Source organism: Cucurbita moschata, unplaced genomic scaffold (genome assembly GCF_002738365.1).
Source record: "Cucurbita moschata cultivar Rifu unplaced genomic scaffold, Cmos_1.0 Cmo_Scf00027, whole genome shotgun sequence".
In the NCBI taxonomy this organism is placed as follows: domain Eukaryota; kingdom Viridiplantae; phylum Streptophyta; class Magnoliopsida; order Cucurbitales; family Cucurbitaceae; genus Cucurbita; species Cucurbita moschata.
In genome coordinates this window covers 2,727,064-2,749,902 of record NW_019268543.1, presented here as the reverse complement: position 1 = coordinate 2,749,902, position 22,839 = coordinate 2,727,064, and the positions used below count along the sequence as shown (strand labels likewise).

The following is a 22,839-nucleotide window of genomic DNA, read 5'->3' as shown; positions in this document are numbered from 1 at the left end:
AGAAATTCAAGATAACTGGAGAGTGGAAATGAAATTGGGTTGGGAACTTGGGATATATCATTGTTATTATATGCCATAACCAATATATGTACGGACAAAATTGGATTTCCAGTTGCTCACAAATTTATGAGCTCGTGACTCAAACCTATAAACAAAAGAGAAATTTGGGGTGGGGCTTCATTCTTCAAGGGCCGTTTTGGATGGCCTTGCTCTTATTGTCTTGGCCATGTTTCGAAGGGGGCTTCAACCGAAAGTATTTTGGAATTTTACGTCCATTTTGGTAAGTCAAAGTAGTGGATATGCAGCAGTCTCATCCGCATTCTCTGTCAAGTCTTATCAGGCCATCAAGGTTCCAAATGATCCTCTTTCATTTGCTCCAGATGTTCTTGTTCAAGAAAATCTTCAAATGGTGACGACCCACTAGAACTGTCACTTTCATATGGAGTGGCTTCCCTTGGGGACGAGGGAAGGGACTCCCTTTGTTGAGAAGTCGAACCTGTTACATTATATTTTCAGTTTCAGAGTAAATACTATGTGAAATGATTTGTTATCTAATTATTCAGAAGGGTCATATCGAGAGACAAGTTCTATAATCCTCCGTGCTGTTGGCTCGACCTGTTACTCGAGTGAGTATATATACTTATTGACACTTGATAGAGAGAAATAGCTCAGAAGTCGAGATACCTTTCTGTCTACCACGGAACTTTTTAGTATGCCGCCGAATAAGCCTTTTTGCTTTTGTTATAGTGAGTGGCCGGGCAAAAGGTGAGAATTCAGCATCAGTGTCACTCCAGTCACCTTGGAAATCATTGTCAGCTTCGCCCCTCATTGTGCGCAAGACGAATGCTTTCGCCTTTCGACGCTGATTGTTGAAGAGACCTCTGATGGAAGTAACAAATCCCTCACCTGCCCCATCACTTGGCCGCTTAAGCCAGGTTATTGGATGTTGATCAGATTTCCCTGCCAGACCCCCTTCATTGTCACTTAAATTAAAGTCGCTGTCAGGAACAACCGTATTGCTGTTTTCCTTTTGACTGTGTGCTTTGTCTTTGAACTTCTTACCCTGCATGAGTGGTGTCTAAGATTGTAACTAATGGCCTAGTAATCCACAAATTCGAATTCAACCCAGTTAAATGCAAAAACATACTACAATCAACTTTACTTTCTCTCTAAAAGCTTAGTTGTTTGAGTGTTCGTCATATAACCAAGCAATGCATTGGTGACTTGCAAGCAGATGAATTCGAAGGTGAAGGAAACGAAAGAGAACTATAATGTTTGGAGGGAACTCGAGACGTGGTTGTTACTGGAATATAAAAAAAGTGCGATACTAGTGTTATAATGCGGAAGACTAGATCTAAAAGTTCACCTGCATTCCTGTAACAGACTTCAGAACTCCCCAGATGATATGCTTTTTAACTCGAGAAAATAGCCTACGCCAAGTCCCAGTGAACTCAACACGATGAAATGTATCCATCAGCAACTTTAGATCATTGACGACAAATCTTGATCCTTCGTAAGTAACCAACAACTCAACCTGTTTCAAAGTTTCGTTGAGTGATTTACAAAGGAATCTACCAAATATTGTTTCAACAATTAATTCAACAACAAACTTTACAGACTGAGCTAACCTGGCTTATCTTGATATTGTGGAACTCCATCATCTTTCGAGGTCTAGATCTTTTCTCATCCTGGGCCTTTATCCCTTTTTTCTCTTCATGGGATGAGCGACCTGCTTTGATCGCTTTGGGATCTTTCAATTTATTACTACCTGATTCATCTGGTTGCTCAACAGAGCCCAGTGATCCATTTGTGGTAATGCTCTGCAAGACAAGTTCAGTAGCAATGGATTCGGCCACAGTCTCTTCCCATGACCTATCGAAAGAAGATGTTCTTCTTAACTCGGGGCCTGAACTGCTGCCAGCATTAGATTTAAGGTTTTGTGTCTTCGATGCCTGCATGGAAGTATCAGAGACTTCAAGAAGGAAGGAGCACGATCCAAAGAAGGAATACAACTCAAGTTTTATCAATCCCAGCGATCTCAACAGGGGAAACCAAAGATCACAACTCCAGCAGTTCCCTTTTTTATAAATGAAAAGAAATAATCCAATCTTTCCTCCCCCCCATTATTAACAATTATCAGAAAAGAAAACTGGCTCAATGAGCCACAAGTAAGCTTAAAAAACTCACCTGAGCAGAATCTGCATTGACAGATCCTTGACCACCGAGGGAGAAACCTAATTTGGAAAACATTTCTGACTCTTTTGTTGGCTGAGTATTAGATGCAGATACTTCATTTACTGAAGAACCTTTCCTCACACGCCTTGAACCTGCAGCCGTAGAAATCTTCCAAGCTTCCTGTAGCAAAACGTGAGCCACTCGTAAATTCTACTTGGGGGAAGCTAAAGTAGAAAGTTGCCTTCCCCTGAGGAGTCAGCGCCTAAGAAACATGGCTTTCAGCTCACCTGCCGTCTCTGTGAATCTTGTTCTTCTTCTGGAAAAAGGTACTCCCACATCATCCGATACATTGTCTCAGTCAAGTGAATTTTGAGGGGGTAAATATCAACCTATATAAGAGTAAAGAACAACACATTAAGCAAACAATCATGTACTAAGAACTAAATTAAAAAATTATAGTGATCAAGATAATTCCGATTCTTGAAATTGGTAAACAGAAATACTACAATAATATTTTTAACTGTAAAAGTCTTATCCATGCAACCACTTAAACCAGATAAACTCAAGTACCCATTCGATGTAAAAGTGTGTAACCGATGGATTCTTTCTCTCTCCCAAGGACACAACATAATCCCTCTTAAGTTGCATAACTTATGTCATGTATTTTATGTATATTTTTCTCGGGAAAAGAAAGTAATCATCCGCTGCTCGGGATTTTTCAGTGTGACAATTCCCTTGCAGGACTTGCTCATTTTCAAGGTGCACTTTTATATTTCTTAATTAATGTCAACAAGCCCTTTTTGAGGGAGAATTGAAGATAAAGATAAAACTAGGCTGTAAAATATGCAACGAACTGTTCACTGTAAGAGGAGAAAAAATGTAAATAGATAAAAGAGAATGAATTGCTGCAGCCTATGCACACCCTCTATGCAACCATCGTTTATTATACGTTCTTCTACAAAGCTAATGGAACATAACCTCGAACTCCTGTCTGATAACTTGTTTTCAAAGCCGAATTTGCAAAAGAAAAAAAAAAGGAAAAAAAAAGAAAACCCTTTCTTCTTTTTTGTTCATCCATGTTAAGGTATTGGACACAAGTTCAAAGAGTCCTTTTAGTTAGAAAAACAAAACATTTAAATTGATGATGCCATTAAATCAAATATTTCTTAAGCAGTTAATAGTTAAAGAATTTTTGGTTCTCGAACTACTGTTTCCTATAGAAGAAATGCACACTAAATCAATTTAATACTAAATAACACAAATGCCTATACTAAAAAAATTGGAGAAAACGAGGGCACTTCAATTACCTGGAACATTTCAAGGAGCGAATTTCCATCCCTTGGAGCTCCCTGTTTTGCATCCACTCGAAGCATGACTAATCTGCAGCCATTAAAGGAGATTCTGTAACTTTCTGAAAAATCATATGAAGCAAGTGATACCCAAATTTCACAAGAAAAAACAGGAAGCCCATTTTCTAAGGGGGCATTATGCCACTTTCGAATATCTGACAATACCACTCTTGCATTTAGACTTTCTTCAAGCAAGTGCATCAGCCTTATGCACAACCAGAGAGAATCAATACCCATAATGGCGTGAATCTGTTGAAGGCCTTAAAATAAAAAATGCAATGCATCTGATCAAGCAATGATTAAAAAAGATCACCCACGATAATTTAAAAATTAAGTTTTGATAAGGAGAGAACCTGTAATACATCTGGCCAAGCAATGATTAAAAGAAAAAAAATCTCAGAAAGAACGTATATGAAGAAAATAAAAAAGGCAAGATATTTAAAATATTTGATACGTAGATAATTTCTTTTTGTGTTTGTGTGGGTTTTTTCTATAAACAGTTTATCATGGCTGCCCTGTGTCCAAACATTAGCCGTTTAACTGCTAAGACAACCATCTTAATTTGGTCACTAAAGGCCATAAGATAACATTCTTTATTATTATTTTTTTTTAGTTTGTTTTCAGTTTTTGAGAAATAGAAGCGTTTGATAACTATTCATGCTTCTTGTTTCTCATTTTTCAAAAAATATTTCTAAAATCGTAAATACATATTGAAACAAGAAAATCAAGTTTTTTTTTTTTCTCAACAAGAAACAAAACTGATGAAATGACTAATGAGAAAATGAGTGAATAATAAGAAAATGAAAAGAATAGAAAAATAAAAGCATGCCAAATGAGACATAAATCTTGGATAGAATATCCAACAAAGAGGTTGGCGAGAGCATGCAAAGAAGAAGCCTTCAAACGAGCCTAAACGAACTGATCTAATCAAATATGAATCTTGTTGAAAATCCTTTGATTTCTTTCAAAACAAACTGTCAGTGTAGTAACTTCTAACCATATCGATAAGAATGATGAAGAAGACAACTTGCTCTATAGGAATCTGAGGAAGCCCAAATAGTTGGTTGGATTCTTCGAGAGATTCAAAAGGCTAGCCTTAATTGATCCAAAAAGATGAAGAGCCATTAAAAAGGCCAGCCTTAATTGATCCAATAAGTGGTTGGATTCTTGTTTCTATTTTGAGTTTTTTTTCAAAACAAAAATGGAAGTATTATTTTATCATTTTTTTTCTTCTAAAATGCACAATAAATATATATATAAAAAAAATATAATAATAACTTCTTCAATAAAAAGAAAGAAAAAGAAATAAGTAATAGTTAACAAACATAGTTTCATTAGAGAACAAAGAAACAAGAAACATGAAACGAGAAACAAAAAACAAGAAATATAAACATTAATAGATATGCCCTAAACTACTCATGGATGCCAAAGTGGGCAACAAATTCTTAGTGTGTGTTCATTATGAGGGCTTATAAATGTAAAAATGCTTTCTCAATAATTGATCTGTGTTTGGTTGAAAATTTAAGGAGTGGTTTGACCAATGAAGGACGGATATGAATATTTATCTTTTTTTTTTTTCGATAACTTCTAAAAATAAATAAAAAAAACAGTTTGATCTTTTTTTTTGGAAAACTTGGTATTGAGGGCCCCAACCCCTTTAACTTTGAGGCACCTGCACCTGTCCCAAAGCTATCCATCAAGGTTTTTTCTTTTTGAGAACTCCCTTTGAAGATTCGAACACACAATCTCTGCTTAGGTGTTACTCAAAAAACTGCATGATTTAGCCAACAGGACCAACCCTTGAGTAATGCAGCAGGATTAGTGGTTAATCTTGAATGACCAAGTTGATGTAATCTTAGAGTGACTAGGGAGAGTTTTCTCCAAGAATCAAATCAAGTATCTTTACTATAATGAAAAGATGAATTCTCTATTTTATAGATGATTAAAAGCAAACTAGGAACTAAAATCCAAATAGGAGATTGAGAAGGAGAAATAAAATCTACAAAGAAACTAAAAAGGATTAACCACGGAATTATCCAAGATTAACTACTAATCCAACTACATCATTGCGGGCACACTTTACCATTTCACAAATTTTGTGAGGTTGAAAATGATGATCTTGAATCACCCAAAAGGATGGATTATATGAGAACTTCAGAAGGCAATTAGCATGTGATCCAACAAAAACCAAATACACGGGATAGGGATGTAACCCTAGACAGACTTAAGACTTTCACCAAGATGCAGGAGAAACAGAAAAAAGAGATGAAAAAGAACGTACTTTCCCCATTCTGGTGGAGGATTCCATGCCGACAGAAGCATGTCAGACTTGGCATTGGGCAAGCAATTTCGCAGAACAAAATATTTTGTAGTAAACTGAGCAATGCCAACATCTTTGTAATCACGGTCAAAATCATAGAACTGTAGTAACAGATGTTAACCATGTATTAACTACAGTAATTGACTATCACCATAATTGAAGAATTATAACAAAAGTAATGAATAGTGTCCAAAAAATAGCTATAATGATAAACATTATTTTACATAAATCCTGTTCTAGAGCGAATTCACTGCAATCTAAAAATACATCTTATTAACTTTTACGGCTCAGATTTCATCAATCCTTTTACCCTGGTTAGTTTGTAAAAATTTTAACAGTCAAACAACCGTGATATTTCTTGTCTAAAAGGATAGCATGAAACACCTAAACCTAGAGACAATTACTAAACTAGCTCAGTTCTAAACTAGCCCAGTTATAACTTTATTTATTATTATCATTATTATTATTATTATTATTATTATTATTATTATTATTATTATTCTAGAAACGTGAAAATGTTTTATTAAAGAGGGGCGTACGAAAAGGAGATGAGATATCCCACCGCACCAACTAGCCCAGTTGTAACTAACAAGAATTCTTGATAATAGGATTTTAAGATAGAAGCTTGCTGAAAGAACGTCTATATAAAAGAGCATTTTTGAATTCTCCGTTCTTCCTACTGGTTTCTATTTTTAAATACTTATTTGATTTTATTATTATGATATATATATATATAGGAACTTAGAAATGAAGGGCATTTTAGACTCTCACCATGTCATTTAATTCAGCTTCTGCAAAAGATTTACCATCAACAAGCATGCTCCAAACTACTTTATCAATTTTCAAAGAAATCCGCATAGCATACGAAGGACTTTTGTTCTTCTCCTTCTCCATCAATCGTATCTGAGCAGCTTTCTGAAGAGCCATCCTCAACGATGCAGATGCCATCTTCCTAGACTTCTGAGCATTCACAAGCTCTCTCTTTAATGCTTGCACCTGGAAGGATGCACTTTGATTATATATCTATCGAGCTAAATGGTAAGACATAAGAAAAGTATGGTCATGCACTATCAACGTAAATGTTTGCGGGGAATATCATATAAGCAAGAAGTCTCCGACTAGGCTACCACTACCACCTAAAAAATGTCCAAGGATGTAGATTGTAACTACATGAAAATCGTGTTTTAGAGAGACAGCATATGCTAAAATGACCAAAATCACAATCCACGTTTAGTCATAAAATGAAAAAACAAGAACAGTCCAAAATTTTGCTCACCAACAAGGTCTTTCCACCAGAAATCATCCACATCTCACCATCTTTTTCTGGATTTAGGTCACTACCACCGTCACAAGAGAGAGAGAGTTTTCTAATATCATTAACAAGCAACCTCCTTTCCCGTTCTTTCCTTTCAAGGTTGATTTTTGCCAGTTCTACCTCCTCAACACCATCAGGGACGACCTCATCTGCTTCCTCTTCAACATCTTCACCATCTTCCGAAGGAAATGAAAGACTACTATTTCGAGGCCTGAAATTACATGCATTAATTACTAACTCCTACTTATGCATGTACAAGCAAATTAATCAAATAAAAAATATATTTATATATCATGTACTGTTGGTATTTTAAGATCTTCGCAGTTCATGTAACTCACGTATAATAACGGGGGAAAAAACTAATAAGATAGTCCAAAATTCTAGCATGCCCTGTTTACCAATAATTTTAATAATAAAACAGAGACTTCAAAGAAAAAAAAAGACGGTATCAACTCAGAATGCTAGATGAAGAATGCAACAAAAGTAATAGCCTTATTGCTGTAAGCAGCATTGTACCTTGCCAAATCCTCGACTCAACTTTTGAATTAATAAAAATGTATTACATAGAAAAAAATGAAATAAATATTGGAAAGATTTATACAAAAGTTCAAATGGTTGCATCAGGTAATGAAAAAAAAATCTACGTAATTCTAGCAAAAAACAGCAGCATGTAATTATAACATTATGATTCCCGAAAAATACAGATAGCAATAGACAGAAATTCATCCACATACTTGGGAAGACGTGCAAAGAGAAGGTTTGTTAACACGTCAAGCATAACTTGAAACTGACGAGAAGTCATTGTTGCTGTTATATTTTCAGAAGTGAAAGTGAGCTCTTTTAACGGCTTCACCTACAACAAGATCATTCAAAAACACATAAAGGTTTGTTTAAAGTTTTACCGTATATTTCTACCTTATATTGTAACTTTCCAAATACCAATGAAAAGTTCAGTTTCCCTTGTAACGAAATAGTATCGACAAAAATTAAATGCACATCTAACAAACTTATGCAGCATAATTCCATGATAAAGATGTAGCCACGGTAAAGAATGCTCTTCTACATGTAGAAACTGTATGTTACTCATCATGCGTGGAGATGCTATTAAAAAGATAACTAAGGTAATGCAAGAGAAACAACAAACCTTTAACTCTGGAGTGCCACCCTTGTGCCTTGTGTATCGGAAGTACATGTCACAGGGCATAAACACTCTTTCAAGCAAAGCTCCAGTTCGCTTTACTTTAGGAGAACTTAGAATTTTTGGGAGCCACTGCAATCCAGCCCCTGGATCAACATCAGTTGGTGCAACATGAGCCTGAACATGCTCTAACATCACCGACAACTCCATCCGTTTCCATGTCATTTGAGGTTCACACTCTGTAATCTGCACATTCCCAGTACCAAGAGCCTGCTCTATCATGTCATGGCCCACTTGGAGGACTGAATGGAATGATCGCGCTAAAACACGCCCACTAGCAGCAGCAAGCAAAAACCTACCCTGTTTCAACAATAGAAACAATATGGACCATCACTAAAACATCTTTGCATTTGACGGAAGCAACTATATCGTTATTTTTTTAAATATAGGGAAGTATATTTCATTGATATGATTAAATAAAGAAAAGGGGAGAAGACATCCCCATTTAAATACAATCCAAATAAAACCTGAAATTCAATCCAGAGGAAATGAGAGAGAATTGTAAGATGTTAAACATGGATTAAAAAGAAAAGTTCTGCTTCCAATCTGCTCGAGTTTTTGGGTGAAATGGTGATTTAAGGGTAGGGGATCCTATGTTCAAACCCATGTCATGTTATTTCCTCTCCAATAATATTGATTTTCACTTGTTAAGCCTTTAACAAATTTCTAAGCTCACAAGTGAAGGGAAGTAAAATATTGGTAAAAGATTAAATTTACTATTATCCATCAACTTAAGCTTTTGGGTGAAGGGGTGATTTAACACAAGAAAAACTTCTTATTTCACACGTTCAAACTATTTAGCCAAAGGAATAAAAGGATTAAAAATTCTATTATATTTTTTTTTATAAGCAACAGAAAACGTTTCATTCCAAAAGATCAAAAAAGAACAGCATAACGGGTCAAGGGACAATAAATCCCTTCCCCTACAAAAAATATTCCATTCTGTTTCAGATAATATACGATAATATGATTGACCGCTACCTAAAAACAAGTGTGAGTAAAGCAGTTTGTGGAACGTTCTCATGTTGTACATAAACTAGTTTTCCAGAACTTTTCATTCTGGTAATGGAGTGATGACGATAAAAGAGCACAGAGAAATATAAAAAGAAGGGAAGGCCAATACATGCATTGGATTCTAATTGTACAGCACTTCGAAGCTCGAATGCATTTTCCAAGGGTTAAATTACAACCTTTATCCTTTTTCCATATAACATACAATGGACAGTAAGATCTTAAATGGCTTTTTCACTCTCACGTCTTTCACCCATAAAAAAAAAAAGTCTTATTATAGATATATATCTTCCTGGTGAATAATATCCATATAGTTGTACTTGAGCATTACATGCAAAAGAAAAATAATCAAACAACTTTTATCAAGAATTGTCTACAGAAAAAGCATTAATCAATGGAAGGAACGAGAACAATATTATTTAGCAGGATATTGGTTGCATGATTCAACAATTACTCGCAATAAAATATATAGAAAAGGCAAGATGTAGAAACCGTTGTGAATTTAATGCTCATAAAAAAGTTAAGGACTCTAAAGGTACTTGTTTATCTTACATTAGCTTCTTCCGAGTGTAGATTGAATTGTGGCTCCACTACATTCACCTGGAAGAGTCGAGTCCCTTCATCCTCTTCGTCATCTAACTTCCCATTTTTTCCTGAAAAAAAAAAAAAGAAAAGAAAAGAAAAGAAAACTGATGCCTCTTAGCCCACAAGAAATTTGTCAACTAATAACTCAAATCAACTTTTTTCCAATATGACCCCACATATCCAAGACACATGCTTCAATCACTGCAAGGTTCATCATCAAGGTAGAACTATAATGCCATCAACTTTTTTATAAGAAGTATAATGCTACTATTCTGCTATAAACAAAAGCCACTGTTTCTGCTATAAATGAATGCTCAAGATGTACCAGGTGCAGGAGATAATTTCTCCCTTTTATCTGCATTTGATAAGTTCTCTCTTTTAACGCAAGGCATGGTAGCTGGTTGTAATTCCAAAGTCTCTGGCTGTGATGTGGAAGAGGCAACTGTACCATCATTGTTAGGGGGCTTAGAGATCCCACCATTTTCACACACTAGAGTTTTATCATGCGGCTCGTTCTCCTCAAGTAGTTTCCTCTGAGCATATTGTCTTGAAGGGGAAGGTTTCGGAGGTTGAAATGCCTTGGATAGACCACCAACAAAAGACCAAACAGCATCTCTGTTCTCAATTGTCCATAACAGTTTGAGTCCATGAACAAAAATACGTTGGCAATTATCAGCTACTACCACACTGTATCCATCATCATCACTTGGATCAGTTCGTGTATGCTCATCACTCTCACTCCCATTTTCAAAGTCAGACCTTACATATGTCATCTCAAGGTTTCTTCTTCCAGCCTCTTGCCAAGCTAATAACCTAGCAGGGTCAGCCTTTGGCGTCTGCCGCCTAATTGTGAAATATTCAGACAACAAAAGGAATCCATCATCACGATGTTTTTCAGTTGAACTACTCGTACTGTTGCCTTTCTCCACAGGGACTTTATCCATGGAAGCAGACTGCGTATGTTTTCTGGTCATTTGAACTGCTTTTGCAACACTGCTGCATTTTTCTTTATTTATAAAAGCCTTTGGCATATGAAGATCAAGTCCTTGGTAGACGAGATCAAGGGTATCCCGCTTGCATTCAAATGTATATTTTTGCTTTCCCCGACTGTAACCAATTTCATATTTCAGCTTCGCCATACTAAAAGTCAGTCCTTTTGCTGGATCGTCATCATCTAATGGCACATGTCTTATCTCAGGAGTAGTAGCATCAATTCTCAACATAAACTCAGTCATTACTTTGTCCATTGCCAAATTACCAGATCTTACAGCCCTAGGCACACCAAAACGGGTCCATCTAGAGAAGGTACGGAGTTTGTGAGGGGGTATGTAATTCAAATTCCAGAACTTAACAATCCAAGCAAGATCATGAGCTCCAAAATTCAGTCTTGTAGAACACTCAGTAGTTTTGTCAATATTATCAAACAATTGTTTCTCATCCAAAGGAAAAGGGGGTCTAAGAGAAAAATTCCACCGGAGTGAGAGAGATGTTGATCTAAATGGATCATAAACTTTTTCACGAGGTTTTCCTTCAATGGGAAGTGCATGTAGATAATGGTTCAATGGTGTTCCAGACTCACATTCCCAGTCCATATTTACTTCAAGGGTGAAAACTGGTGCTTCCAGTAATGCAGCAGAAATGCCTTGAGGAAGTTTTAGACCACGAGTATTAGCCATACTCACCAAACTGCTGGTTACAATCTTAAAATCCTTAGCAGAAACAAAGACGCGACCATCTGACTGCTGGATCTCCATTTGACCGGATAATATTTGAAGTTTATCAAGCTTTTCATAAGGATCGGTAGTTGCAAGAAAATTCCACCGTGTCTCAGAAAAGCAAAAAGTGATATTTCCATGAATGTAGTACCTCATATCATCCCACCATGGTAAGCTCTTCTCTTTTTTTGGAGGCTGAATAAGTGGACCGGGATTCCTAACACTAAGATTAGCCCTTCGCAAGGCCACAGTGAAAGCATAACTGATATCAGCAAAAGCTGGTTCATATCCCACTCCAAAAGATAGCTCTACTTTTTTAAAATGTATGGGCAAGTTTGAATATGTCTTCATAGCAGGAGTTGTACCACTAGCAGAGCGTAGCATCCGCACCTTTCTCCATTTCCCAACGTACACATCTTGGTGTATTTGAGGTTGAAAACTCGTAGCCTAGTTGAAAATTGAAATATAGTCACAATCACATGAAACAAATACATGAATTTTAGATGATAGGAGCATATGACTGCTACATGTAGAATGTTCCAAGGCCATGTGACTGGAAAAGATAAGCTGTAGATAAATGTAGGGCAGAGATTCTTGGGGTTCAGTAATCATGATAAAATTAAAAGTCTGAATACCCTATTGACATGTTCCTTTTATTGTACATAGTTTTCCCATTTCTGGGATAGCCATAAAAAATAAATAATAAAAAGTGCTAGTATGTTAACCAACCATTCAAAGGGAGAGGACCATCTAAAAAAAGAATAAGTTTTATGTTAAACTATTTTGCTTGCAAGTATTCAAGAAAGCCCTGGTTTTCATTTCCCTATATAGAATCCATCATCGGGAAAGGGTCCTTGTTCTGTTTTGGTTCCCAAACTTTCAAACATTGATAAAATACAGCATAGGGAAAGGGGCATCTCAAAATCACATCTCCAGCATACTGGTCTGCCCACTCTGGGCACAAGCAACAGCAGCTGGGACGAAGGTATATGTCAGAAAACCTAGCATAGGTATATTTGTCCCTGCTCCACAATAAACTTTCATTTTTTCCAAATACCATATTTTGAGGATGGAAGAACTATGCACACATTAGTTAAAGGAATTACGCTTATCAAACTTCCAACTATGGCATATCTNGGATCCAATCGAAGAGGAGGATTCAATTCGAAGCGAAATAACTGATTCAGGTAAGTTTCATTCTCTTTTCAATTTTTGATTTCTACAGATCTCTAAATTCCAACACCAAATCACTACAGTTCATGATCTACGAAATTTCTCGAAAATCACTGAAACTCTGCATCCTTCCACGAAATTTCTTGAAAATCTTGTTTGAATTGATGAACAGTGAAACCAAATTTCTGAATCAACAACAACAAAAATTAGGCAAAATTCCTTTCCACATTCACAGGATTCAAACAGAAACCAAAAATTTCCAGAGTCAGATCCACGATTTCGTCTTTTACAGAACGCCTTTTTCTTTCGTTCTTTCCCCCCCCCCCCCCCCCCCCCCCAAAAAAAAAAACGTGCATTTAGAAAGCAAATGAAGAAGTCACAACAGTGGTACGCAGGTCATAAGAGCGTATATTGGCTAAGAGCAAGGCATTACACAAATTACCTGTTGTGCCAACACGAGACAACCTTCACATTTACCAGAAGTTGCAGAAAATAATGGAAATGTGTAATCTCTCAGCCGAACTGCAAGAGAGCCTGCAATCAAAAGTATATTTCTCCCATAAAGCCGCGAGAATGGTATGTTTTTTTGCAGACAGACAGGATCAAGCCTCTTTAGGACGTCTATCATTCCACTATCTCCACCATCAATTTTTGTCAAGGTAACATCTAAATCAGTAGCAGAAATGGACATAAGAGAAGTTCTAGCAGTGCTAGGTTTAAAACCAGACTGGAACCCTCCACTACAGGCACCTGAACCTTCTGATGGTGATAAATTCTGACAGGCTCGATAATAAGATTGAAATGACTGTCTATATATTTCTTCTCGCATTCTGAGAACATCTGATGGATTTTGGGGATCAACTTCAATGCCATTATAGTATGCCTTCCTGTCTTGAGTAGATTCAACGGTTTCAGCAGTTTTTGGAACGTGGTTTGCTTTAGAAATTAAATCGTCAAGAAATTTTAGCCTAACAGCCAATTCAGCAGCTTCATTTTTCATTAGCTGATAGTGTTCATCAAGCCATCCCTGCAATGGCTCCTCCTCAATATCAGCAGTTAACTTGCGTATGTAAAACTTCAAACTCCCAACTTTGGTTGAACTAGCTTTTTTAGCTTTTGCGCTTTCTTTCTTCATTGGAAAAAAAAGAGATGTTCTAGCAGCAGTAATAAGCTTCAAACCACGCAGCATATCCTCAACTGAATCATCAATGGCGCGTAACTGCAACCGGTATGGCATGCAAACATGTATGTCTAAACCTTGAATAACCCAGTCCCAAGTGGTAACGGGCACTTTCGTATCACATGTACTAGTAGACACACGAGGAAAACGTGAAATCTGCATTCTGCTACTTTTGAATACTCTAGAACCATTGAAACTAAGTAAAAGTCCTTCTAGAAGTACTCCTATACGTGCATTTTCAGAAAAAATCGATTGAACCTGAACAACTACATCAACTCCATCTCCAGCCTGAGCATAAACTCTCAACATTTCCACATCAACAGCAAATATTGATTCCTTTTTCTTGTGTTTATCAAGCTGCCCTGAATCAGATATGGTTTCTGTCCTTTGTTCAGATTCTCTTTCATTTGAAGCATCTTCAGTATGTATGTAATTATCTCCCTGAACCTTTTTGTTATGCACAAGTAATTTCAGCTGTAGTCCGAGTTCAACAAGTGATAGATGAACATCAGGCTCCCACCTAACTGAAATATCGGTAGCACTAAAAAGGGAGCATACAGAAATCTCTTTGAGACCCCCAGAACGCCGTACAAACTTAGCATTTTGCATGTCAAAAAATGTCAGTTTTGTATCTTTCCCATGTTCCTCCAAATGCTCCTGGTATATTGACCTAGCTCTCTCAACTTCAACCTGTGTGGACTGTTTCTCCTTGTTCAAACAAAAACTGAGATGAAAAATATCGAGAGCTATGGAATAATTCAGCTTTTTGCATTCATCAGACACTGTAGACATCACATTTGCACAACGAGGTGTGCCATCAGCATTGATACTTACAACAACTTGACCACCTTGTGATCCATAGTAGACACGTTTAGGATCTGCAACAATTGTGTTCTCTAAACCCATATCCCCACAAAAGGTTATGGAACATCTTTCAAGATTGAGTTTCAGAAGTTTGGTCCCTTTCCCTGATGATTTAGTTGAACGGTCCCCTCGGTTTTGTGCAGTTTTCTTTCGAGAACCAGAGAATTGTTTTAAAAGTGATTGCAAAATCATAGCAGTTGAAACAAGTGTTTCAATACGCTGGAACGTAAAATAGACACCCATACCAGTCACATCAACAAACAAAACCAGTTTGCTTCTAAGACCCTCTTCTTCAGATGGTTCAATGTCCTTTTTTCCCCAGTCCAAGCTTATCTTAGCTATGTGTATCAAAGAACCTGAATTTGACTCCACAGCGAAAAGGCTTTCGTTCAAGCATTCTTGGTATTCATTGGCCAGGTGCAAATTTATTTCACCAAGCTCCATGTGTACTGCAGTTCCCATATTTGATATATTATTTGCAAACACGTGTGAAGATTGTGAGCAGCCCTGCGACAACATGAACAAATGAACATGGCACATGCTCTAAGTAATTAACTAATGATATATTAAATAATATAATATGAACACGGCCACATTAACCAAGCTAGAATACTTGTACCACGTAGCATTGCATTGATCGTATTCATCTATTTAATGACCCTCAATGAAAGATGATATGGAAAGAGATGCGGTCTTGTTTGCATTATTTTTCATTTTCCAGTACCCAGTGGGACAATTTGACTTTTGGGCGTCTATCTGATTATTTTAATTTTAAAAAAATAGAGATAGAAGATTGCAGACAACAATGAAACTGCAATTGCTTCCAAATCAAAATGAACCTATAAAGAACGGTCATTCCTGCAGAATAATTACCTCAACCTTCCAACTATAAAAAAAATATTTAAGAGCACACAATAGATTCTCTGGTAATTCCAAGATAAAAGGAATAGAATAGATACAAGCACATTACTTACATGATACAACGGTGAACCATCTATACTATAGAGCACAATAGTCATCTCAGGGGCTGAGACCGTACATGTCCACATGATGGCTTTGGACTCGGAGGATTGCAGCTTTTCAGAAGGCATTTCCTTCCTCAGAACCATCTTCTTATTTCTGGAGGAATAGAAGCGCAACCATGGCTTCAGTCTACTCATTATTATGTTGCACTGAGTACCTCCCAACTTTAAGTCCACTTCGGCCCTAATAGGTGATGCTGACTGAAACATAAAAGAATCATGGGAAAGAAGGATAAAGTTCAATCAAAATGACTCTTGATGATGGGTGTCACCAATTTAAAATTTAGCTGCTTAGCTACTATACATTATGAGCAGCATAACAGTGGTGGTTATCATGGGCTGAATTTCTGTATCAAATAACTTATCATGTTTCAATCATGGCCATTATGGAAGTCAAAACTTTGATCAACCATTGACCGTCTTTTACAAGAAAGGAGGGCTATATTAGATGATCTTAAATTTCAACTGATGCAGCCACGACAGATAGGAAAATGTTGTATAATTTAACAGAAAATGATTCAACTACAATTTGACAAGACAAAGACCAAACATTTGTTAAAGCTGAATGAGCATCAAGGAAGAAACATGATTATGAACGAGGTGAAGAAAATAAACAACCTTAAAATTGTAATTGAGGACACTCACTTGTATTGGAACATAAACAAAGGTAACTACATCGACTTTCAGTATCTCCAGAAATGAAGTGCCAGCCTCTCTGAGTAGCTGAGATCGTACGAAAAATGGTCACAAAGATTGAGCAAGCTACATGACAAATATTTAAAACGAAGAGCTGCAAGTTTCCGAAACAACAAAAGTTTAAACAATACATGAATCTCACTGAACTCCATTTGAAGATCAAGACGTGCAGTCTCTCCTAAATCCTCTAAGCAGCGTGATTTGATTATCTTAAATTGAATGCCCATGATGTTGTTTTCAACAACAAGCTCATGCTCACGATGCACAAGCATAACATTCAATTTGGGAAGACTGAAGGAAACCTATCAAAGAAACACTCGTTTGTTAGTTTCACATTATAATTCACTACGCTGTGATAAATGCAACCAGAAAAATACTTACAGAAAGACAAGTGAAACAGAGCTGACACAAGCTCACTAATTAAATTATGTGAGCTGTGGGCTAAATGTAAATAAAATTTAAAAATTAAAAAAAAATTAAAAAAAATTAAAACTCAAATTCTGAATTGGAACAAATAAGTAAATAAGACCTTGTTGATAACTATTTGGCTTTTGATTTTTTCTTTTCAAAATGAAACTTACAAACACTACTTTTACCCATGGTTTTCTTTGTTTTGTTATCTACCTCTTGGGAGTGTTTCATAATCCAAGCCAAGTTTTGAAAATTTAAAAAAAAAAAAAAAATGATAGTAATTAAGAACTTATTTTTGCTTTTGAAATTTGGCTATGAATTCAAGTGTTTGTCTAAGATAAATGAAAACCATTGTCAAGAATTATGAGAAGAAAACAAGTACAATTTTAAAAAACCAAATAGTTATCAAAATGACCATAAAGAATCAAGCTTATTCATAAACACATGCAAATGTTCATCGACTGTTCGAATATTTACAGTTATCAATTGATTTTATTTTCTATCATTCAGATTAGAGAGAGAGAGAGAGAGAGAGAGAGAGAGAGAGAGAGAATATAAATATCTTGAAGTATGAGCTAAAAGAAGGAAACACGAGCATGCTATGGGTCTCCCTGTTGTGCTCCACCCATGCATCTATTCAGAATAAAATTATGATTGGCCAGAGGAAAGGATGGCTGTAGTCTGTTTCCAAATAAAGAAAACCAGGGCTGAAAACAAATGAAAAGATAAATTTTCTCATAAATCCAAACTCCTAATCACAACATGTAGCTTCCACATTAAAGTGGTCCGGGATTTTCTTCAATAGTTCTAGAGCACTATATCAAAGCCTTCTACCATTTTGCCCAACTAGCTTGTGGTTGTCCAAGAAGATGCCTAAACTCATTCTGAAAATCTGATCCAATTATCTTTTAGGAGATCTAAAGAGAGAGAAATAGGATCTTTCTTTGAATGTTAAAGAGTGATGGCTCGTTCATTTTCAATTTAGCGTTGGAGGGTACTTCTGTACTCTACTTGGCCTCTTGGTTGGGTCAGAATTATGAATACAATTGTTTCTCACTAAAAGAACGTATATATCAAAAGATCCTATAAGGATTCTTCCCATACATCTACTTCACAAATTTATCAGAAGTTTCTTGTCACCCTTTCTACCACATTCCTGCAGTTTTTTTAAATCAGAAACAAGAGAATTTGTATTGGTCAAAAGAGGAGCTCATACAAAACAACGAATGAGCTATTCCCAAACAGCTAAAGGATTGCAAAAAAGAAGTTCGAATTGACATTAATATGCACAAAGCTGTAATACAAAAACTATGGTCACAGAGCACCCATAAAAGGATGCTAGCATTTTATCAAATTTTATATAAATAAATAAATAATAAAAAGAAAACTCATGACCTACATTCCTCAACAAAATTTCCTACCATAAAAATCAAATCATAAGTTTGTTGAAATATATATAGACATAAGCGAGGTAAAATCTAGTGAACTGCTCTATGGCTCTACCGTATATTCTAAAAAGAAAGCAGAATAAATAGAAAAGTGCAGTCAGACTGAAAACCACTCAAGTACTAAAATGCTTACTGGTTTAAACAAGACAAGAATACATAAAAAAGAATCAGAATACAACCTTTTCTGGGAAAACAGAGGTATACTTTGAAAGAGATGCAAGTGCTTGCTTCTTCTGTGGCTTCGCTGGAGGGAGAGAATCAGCAGTTGACTCCACAGTTTTATCAGAGGGAAAAGAAGAGTCAGTCCCCTTCTTGCTTTTTGAAAATAGCTCCTCATTCAAGTTCAAATTGACCTCCCCGCAGGTGACATCAACGTTCTTAACAATTATACCAGCTTCCCTACGTCAAAAAATAAAACAAAATAAAAATGAAATCGTTCTACCAGATATACTGCTTTAGAAATCACGATAATGAGAACATTACTGGAAAAGGAAAAAACCAAAAGATAGGAAAACGTCATAGAATTTAACAGGCACATGCTAATGAAATAATTAAACTACAATTTGACAAGATAAAGGCCCATATTTTTAAGGTAGAATGAACAACAAGAATCAAAAGAAAGTACCTGTCATGACCAAATTCACTATACAAAGAGAATTCTTCGCAACTAAAAGGAGCAGAAGATTTCTCCATAGTGGCAAAAGATGAATTGACAGCTGATATACATTCCCCACTGCTTAAGTTGGATGTCTGTTCACAACTAACTCGTGGTTCACCAATATGCACAAATATAGGCAAGATTTGTAACTTGACAAATAAATTCGGTCTCGTTCCACCATTTTTTGATATATCAATGCTCAAATCCTTAACTTCAACGGTAGCTTTGGGAGTCTGCAATGTCCCAAGATCCAATTGCACAAACAAAAAAGAAAAAAGAACTATAAGAATAACAAATTAACCAAAAACTAATATTAATAGAAGACAAAATGGCACAATAATCAGTTCTACAACGTATCAATCCAAATATATAAGTACCTTTCAGAATCGTGGGTTTCAACTGAAAAATCGAAAATAACATTGCAAACACCAGTCTCAGAAGTTTGCATACCTTTAGAATCAAATCTGTTACTGAGACTGACAAATATCTAGCAATATTGGCTACAACCATCCACTTTCCTCTGCCTGAAGTGCGGGTTTTCCGAGGCTTAGACGACTTTGGTCTTCCTTTACTTGAAGGCCTCATAGTAACTTCTAAGTCACATATCAATATCTGTAGCTTCGGATCCCTAGAAATAAACCCCACGCCAAGTTTTACTAGGGACTGGCGCAAACTCAATTTAATTTCACCAACTGATATCGTTTCAATAGCACCCTGAAGATGGATAACAAAACAAATCTCACAATCCCATCTGAGAATTGACCTCCTAATACAACAGAATAACATCCATTCTTCTAGCAAAAGCCCAACGTACATAAAACAGCAAAGGAGAAAGCACGTCAACAACAGGAAGTAACTGATAAACTAGTCAACTTTGATTAGGAAAGCTATCAGTCTGTATACAGAAATGTACTGAAAATACGTGATCAAGAAGCTGGAGTCAAAGCCACATCTATTGTAGTGAAATATCATATCCCAAAATAAAATCACCAGCAAAAAGATATCCATCTGAATTTCAGAATTTCCAATTTAGCAAACATCCAATCCATTGTTCTTCGGAACCTTATATAATGCAAGATTTTGATATTAGGATACCCCACTAAAGTTGACAGTCTAGATGAAGACTTTTGTGTGCTTGTTATGAACTGGGAGGTCGAAATAGCCAAGGAAGTCTACGCTACATTAACAGGGATAAAAACAAAAGGGGGCATATGAGGTAACAGCTGGTTTTCTTCTTTCCTTTTTTCCTTTTTTTGGATTGGGTTGTCAACAGCTTCATCAAATTGATGATACCTCCCCTAAACTATAAAAACTGATAGCAAAACATCATTTGTAGACCATTAGGAAAAATTAGCTTCCCAAAATCCCACTTTTAAATTTAACATCTGCACTAAATAATTCAAATATATTAAGACCAAATTAACCATATTTTTTAAAAAACCAAAATGAAAATGAAGCTTTGACAATTAACCCTTCCCCAAATTTCCTAACCCATGCACACATCGCGAAGCTACACAAAAGAATGGAAGGCTAATGACTGTTACTAATACTAATCTATTCTCAAAAGGGCATGAAGCTTTTCAAGAGCATTTTGTTTTCGATCTAGACTTTACAATATCACATAATTAAATATTAAATGAAATTTAACAACTTTCCAAATATAAACGAAACCTTCCGAAACTTGATCACAACATCTCTTAAACATTTCCACCCTCCAACACGAAATGCCACTGAAGCTCCAACAACCCTGCTCAAAATCCAAGCCACCAATCTAGAAGCAAACCTGAAAAATATTAGAAGAATTTTTATACATATGATGAATCAGAATCCCTTATAATCCCAATTAAGATAATCAATATTGATACAGTGTGAAAGGAAGTTGATATGTCTATTGGAAATTGGAATGGAATTATAAGATCTTGGTGAGATAGCAACAATTAAATCTTAACCACAAATCAGTAACAGAATTTTCACTATAAATATAGATTTCAATAAACAAAAGACAACCATATTCCTCGCTCAAGAATTCATTAGCACGACTATTCTGAATGCCGTACTTAATTACTTTCGTTATCTAATTGTGTTTCTGAATCTAGCTAGCTTCCACTAACATATGTACCAAAAGAGTATTCTACAGATTGCTCGATGTGTTGAAATGGTGTCAACTATTCACACTTTGATATACGTTCAAACTGGAGTCTTTTTTGTAGGATGTTTTCTACTTTTTTCTCCCTTTTATTGTTGCTTTCTTTGTCTACACTTCATATACTTGACACTTTGTACTTCGTTTTAACTTTTTTGATCATGTTTTGTTTCTTATTCAAAAAGAAATAAGAGATCAGACCATTTCTTGAGGAGACCAAATGACTTCTCATATATGCTTTTATAAACATCACATGTTGGAGGAACAAACTTCGATTGATTTTTTCATCCGAGCATTTTCGAGGATCAAGCTCATTCAAGAGTTGGATTGGAACTGTTTTTAGTAGCATGGTTCAGACTAGAGCCTTCCTCATCGTGTAGTCTAGGTTGGATTGATGTAGTTTAGATTCTGATCTGGATGGTGTTATTTGATGACTTTGAAGTGGGCTTCCTTATTTTCAGTTTAGAAAGAATTTTTTAATCTTCAACAAATTCATCTTGTATTGCAAAGTTCAGGAGTTCTAAGTTCACCATATGTCAAGCTAAAAACGACATATCTTCTCTCATATTTTATGGTCGATTAAATGATTCAAACATAAGTCAAAGCCTCAATGACCTTCCCTACCCTTCTTCCCAACCCAGGGGAAAAAGTCGTGAGAGTACAATAATCTACTTGAAAATTTAACGATCAGTTCTCTAACGTTCTCCACAAATACACAAATAACTGAAGCAACCATTACCCCTCCAGTGCAGTGGCATTGAGCTTACGAAGATAACCAAATTGACTTACACAGTCAAATAGGTATATAATGAACCAGAAATGTAATTAATTCAGGGACTTACATGAAAAACAGCCATAGTGTAATCGAAACGAGCAAGAATCCAAAGAGGAACTTCACAGGTGAAGCTTCCATTGCTGATAGGTAGAGTCGCAGTATCGGAAAATGCGTGGGAGAGTATCAGATAATCGAATTCCGAGGAATTAAGCAGAGAGCAGTCAGTACACATAACTTCATATCAAAGTGTATGTATCAGGCACAATTAAACCCTAGAATTGAAGTCCAAATTCGTAGAACAGTCAATAGACGACTGATCGAACAAGACTGTCTTCAAAGCGTAGAGATCGGAAGATTTGCATTCATTGGAGGCGTAGATCCGATCCGTAAAGTGCTCGGCGATCAGAGAAATGGCCGGCTGGCGTTTTTCTCTCTCCTCTATTTTGTAATTTTCTTTTATGACGAAAAATACGTGGAGGGGGTGGGGGGGTGGGATCAGATGTGGGTAAGAGTATGATATGTCCGTGTGCTCGGAGTTGTGTATGGAAAAGCGTGCAGGAGCTGTCGCTGTTAGAGAATTTAAAATGCCGAACGTGTCCTCGTTTATCCGACCCGGACGGTGCGAGATTGGATCAATTTTGTCAACGGCCGTGCTTGGAAGTTGAGATTCCACGGCGGGAACCTTCTTTACCCGCCCCCCATAAGTTATAAATATATATATATATATATATATATATATATATATATATATATATATATATTCCAATTTTGTAATTTATTTCTATAATTTTTAATTTTTTT

At 36.1% G+C, this 22,839-nt stretch overlaps 1 protein-coding gene across 2 annotated transcripts; it reads right to left on the bottom strand.

The window, feature by feature from the left end:
- Positions 1-23: 23 nt before the first annotated feature.
- On the bottom strand, positions 24-22,480 carry LOC111462407 (protein SABRE-like). Of its 2 annotated transcripts, XR_002713727.1 has the most exons (24): positions 22,106-22,480; positions 20,792-20,903; positions 19,571-19,834; positions 19,088-19,353; positions 18,642-18,861; positions 16,735-16,905; positions 16,553-16,630; positions 15,860-16,108; positions 13,284-15,392; positions 10,279-12,115; positions 9,921-10,021; positions 8,304-8,657; positions 7,894-8,012; positions 7,121-7,370; positions 6,616-6,840; positions 5,806-5,945; positions 3,483-3,555; positions 2,463-2,564; positions 2,188-2,355; positions 1,629-1,952; positions 1,367-1,534; positions 685-1,063; positions 255-496; positions 24-224 (listed from the first exon to the last, which is right to left on the bottom strand). XR_002713727.1 is itself a non-coding variant. In XM_023105955.1 (23 exons), exons 1-23 carry the CDS (start codon positions 22,174-22,176, stop codon positions 345-347), a joined length of 7,932 nt encoding a protein of 2,643 aa, XP_022961723.1. In that variant the 5' UTR covers positions 22,177-22,480; the 3' UTR covers positions 24-344. The 2 variants fall into 2 exon arrangements, 1 of the variants encoding a protein (XP_022961723.1); XM_023105955.1 differs by having other exon boundaries at positions 24-496.
- Positions 22,481-22,839: the final 359 nt, after the last annotated feature.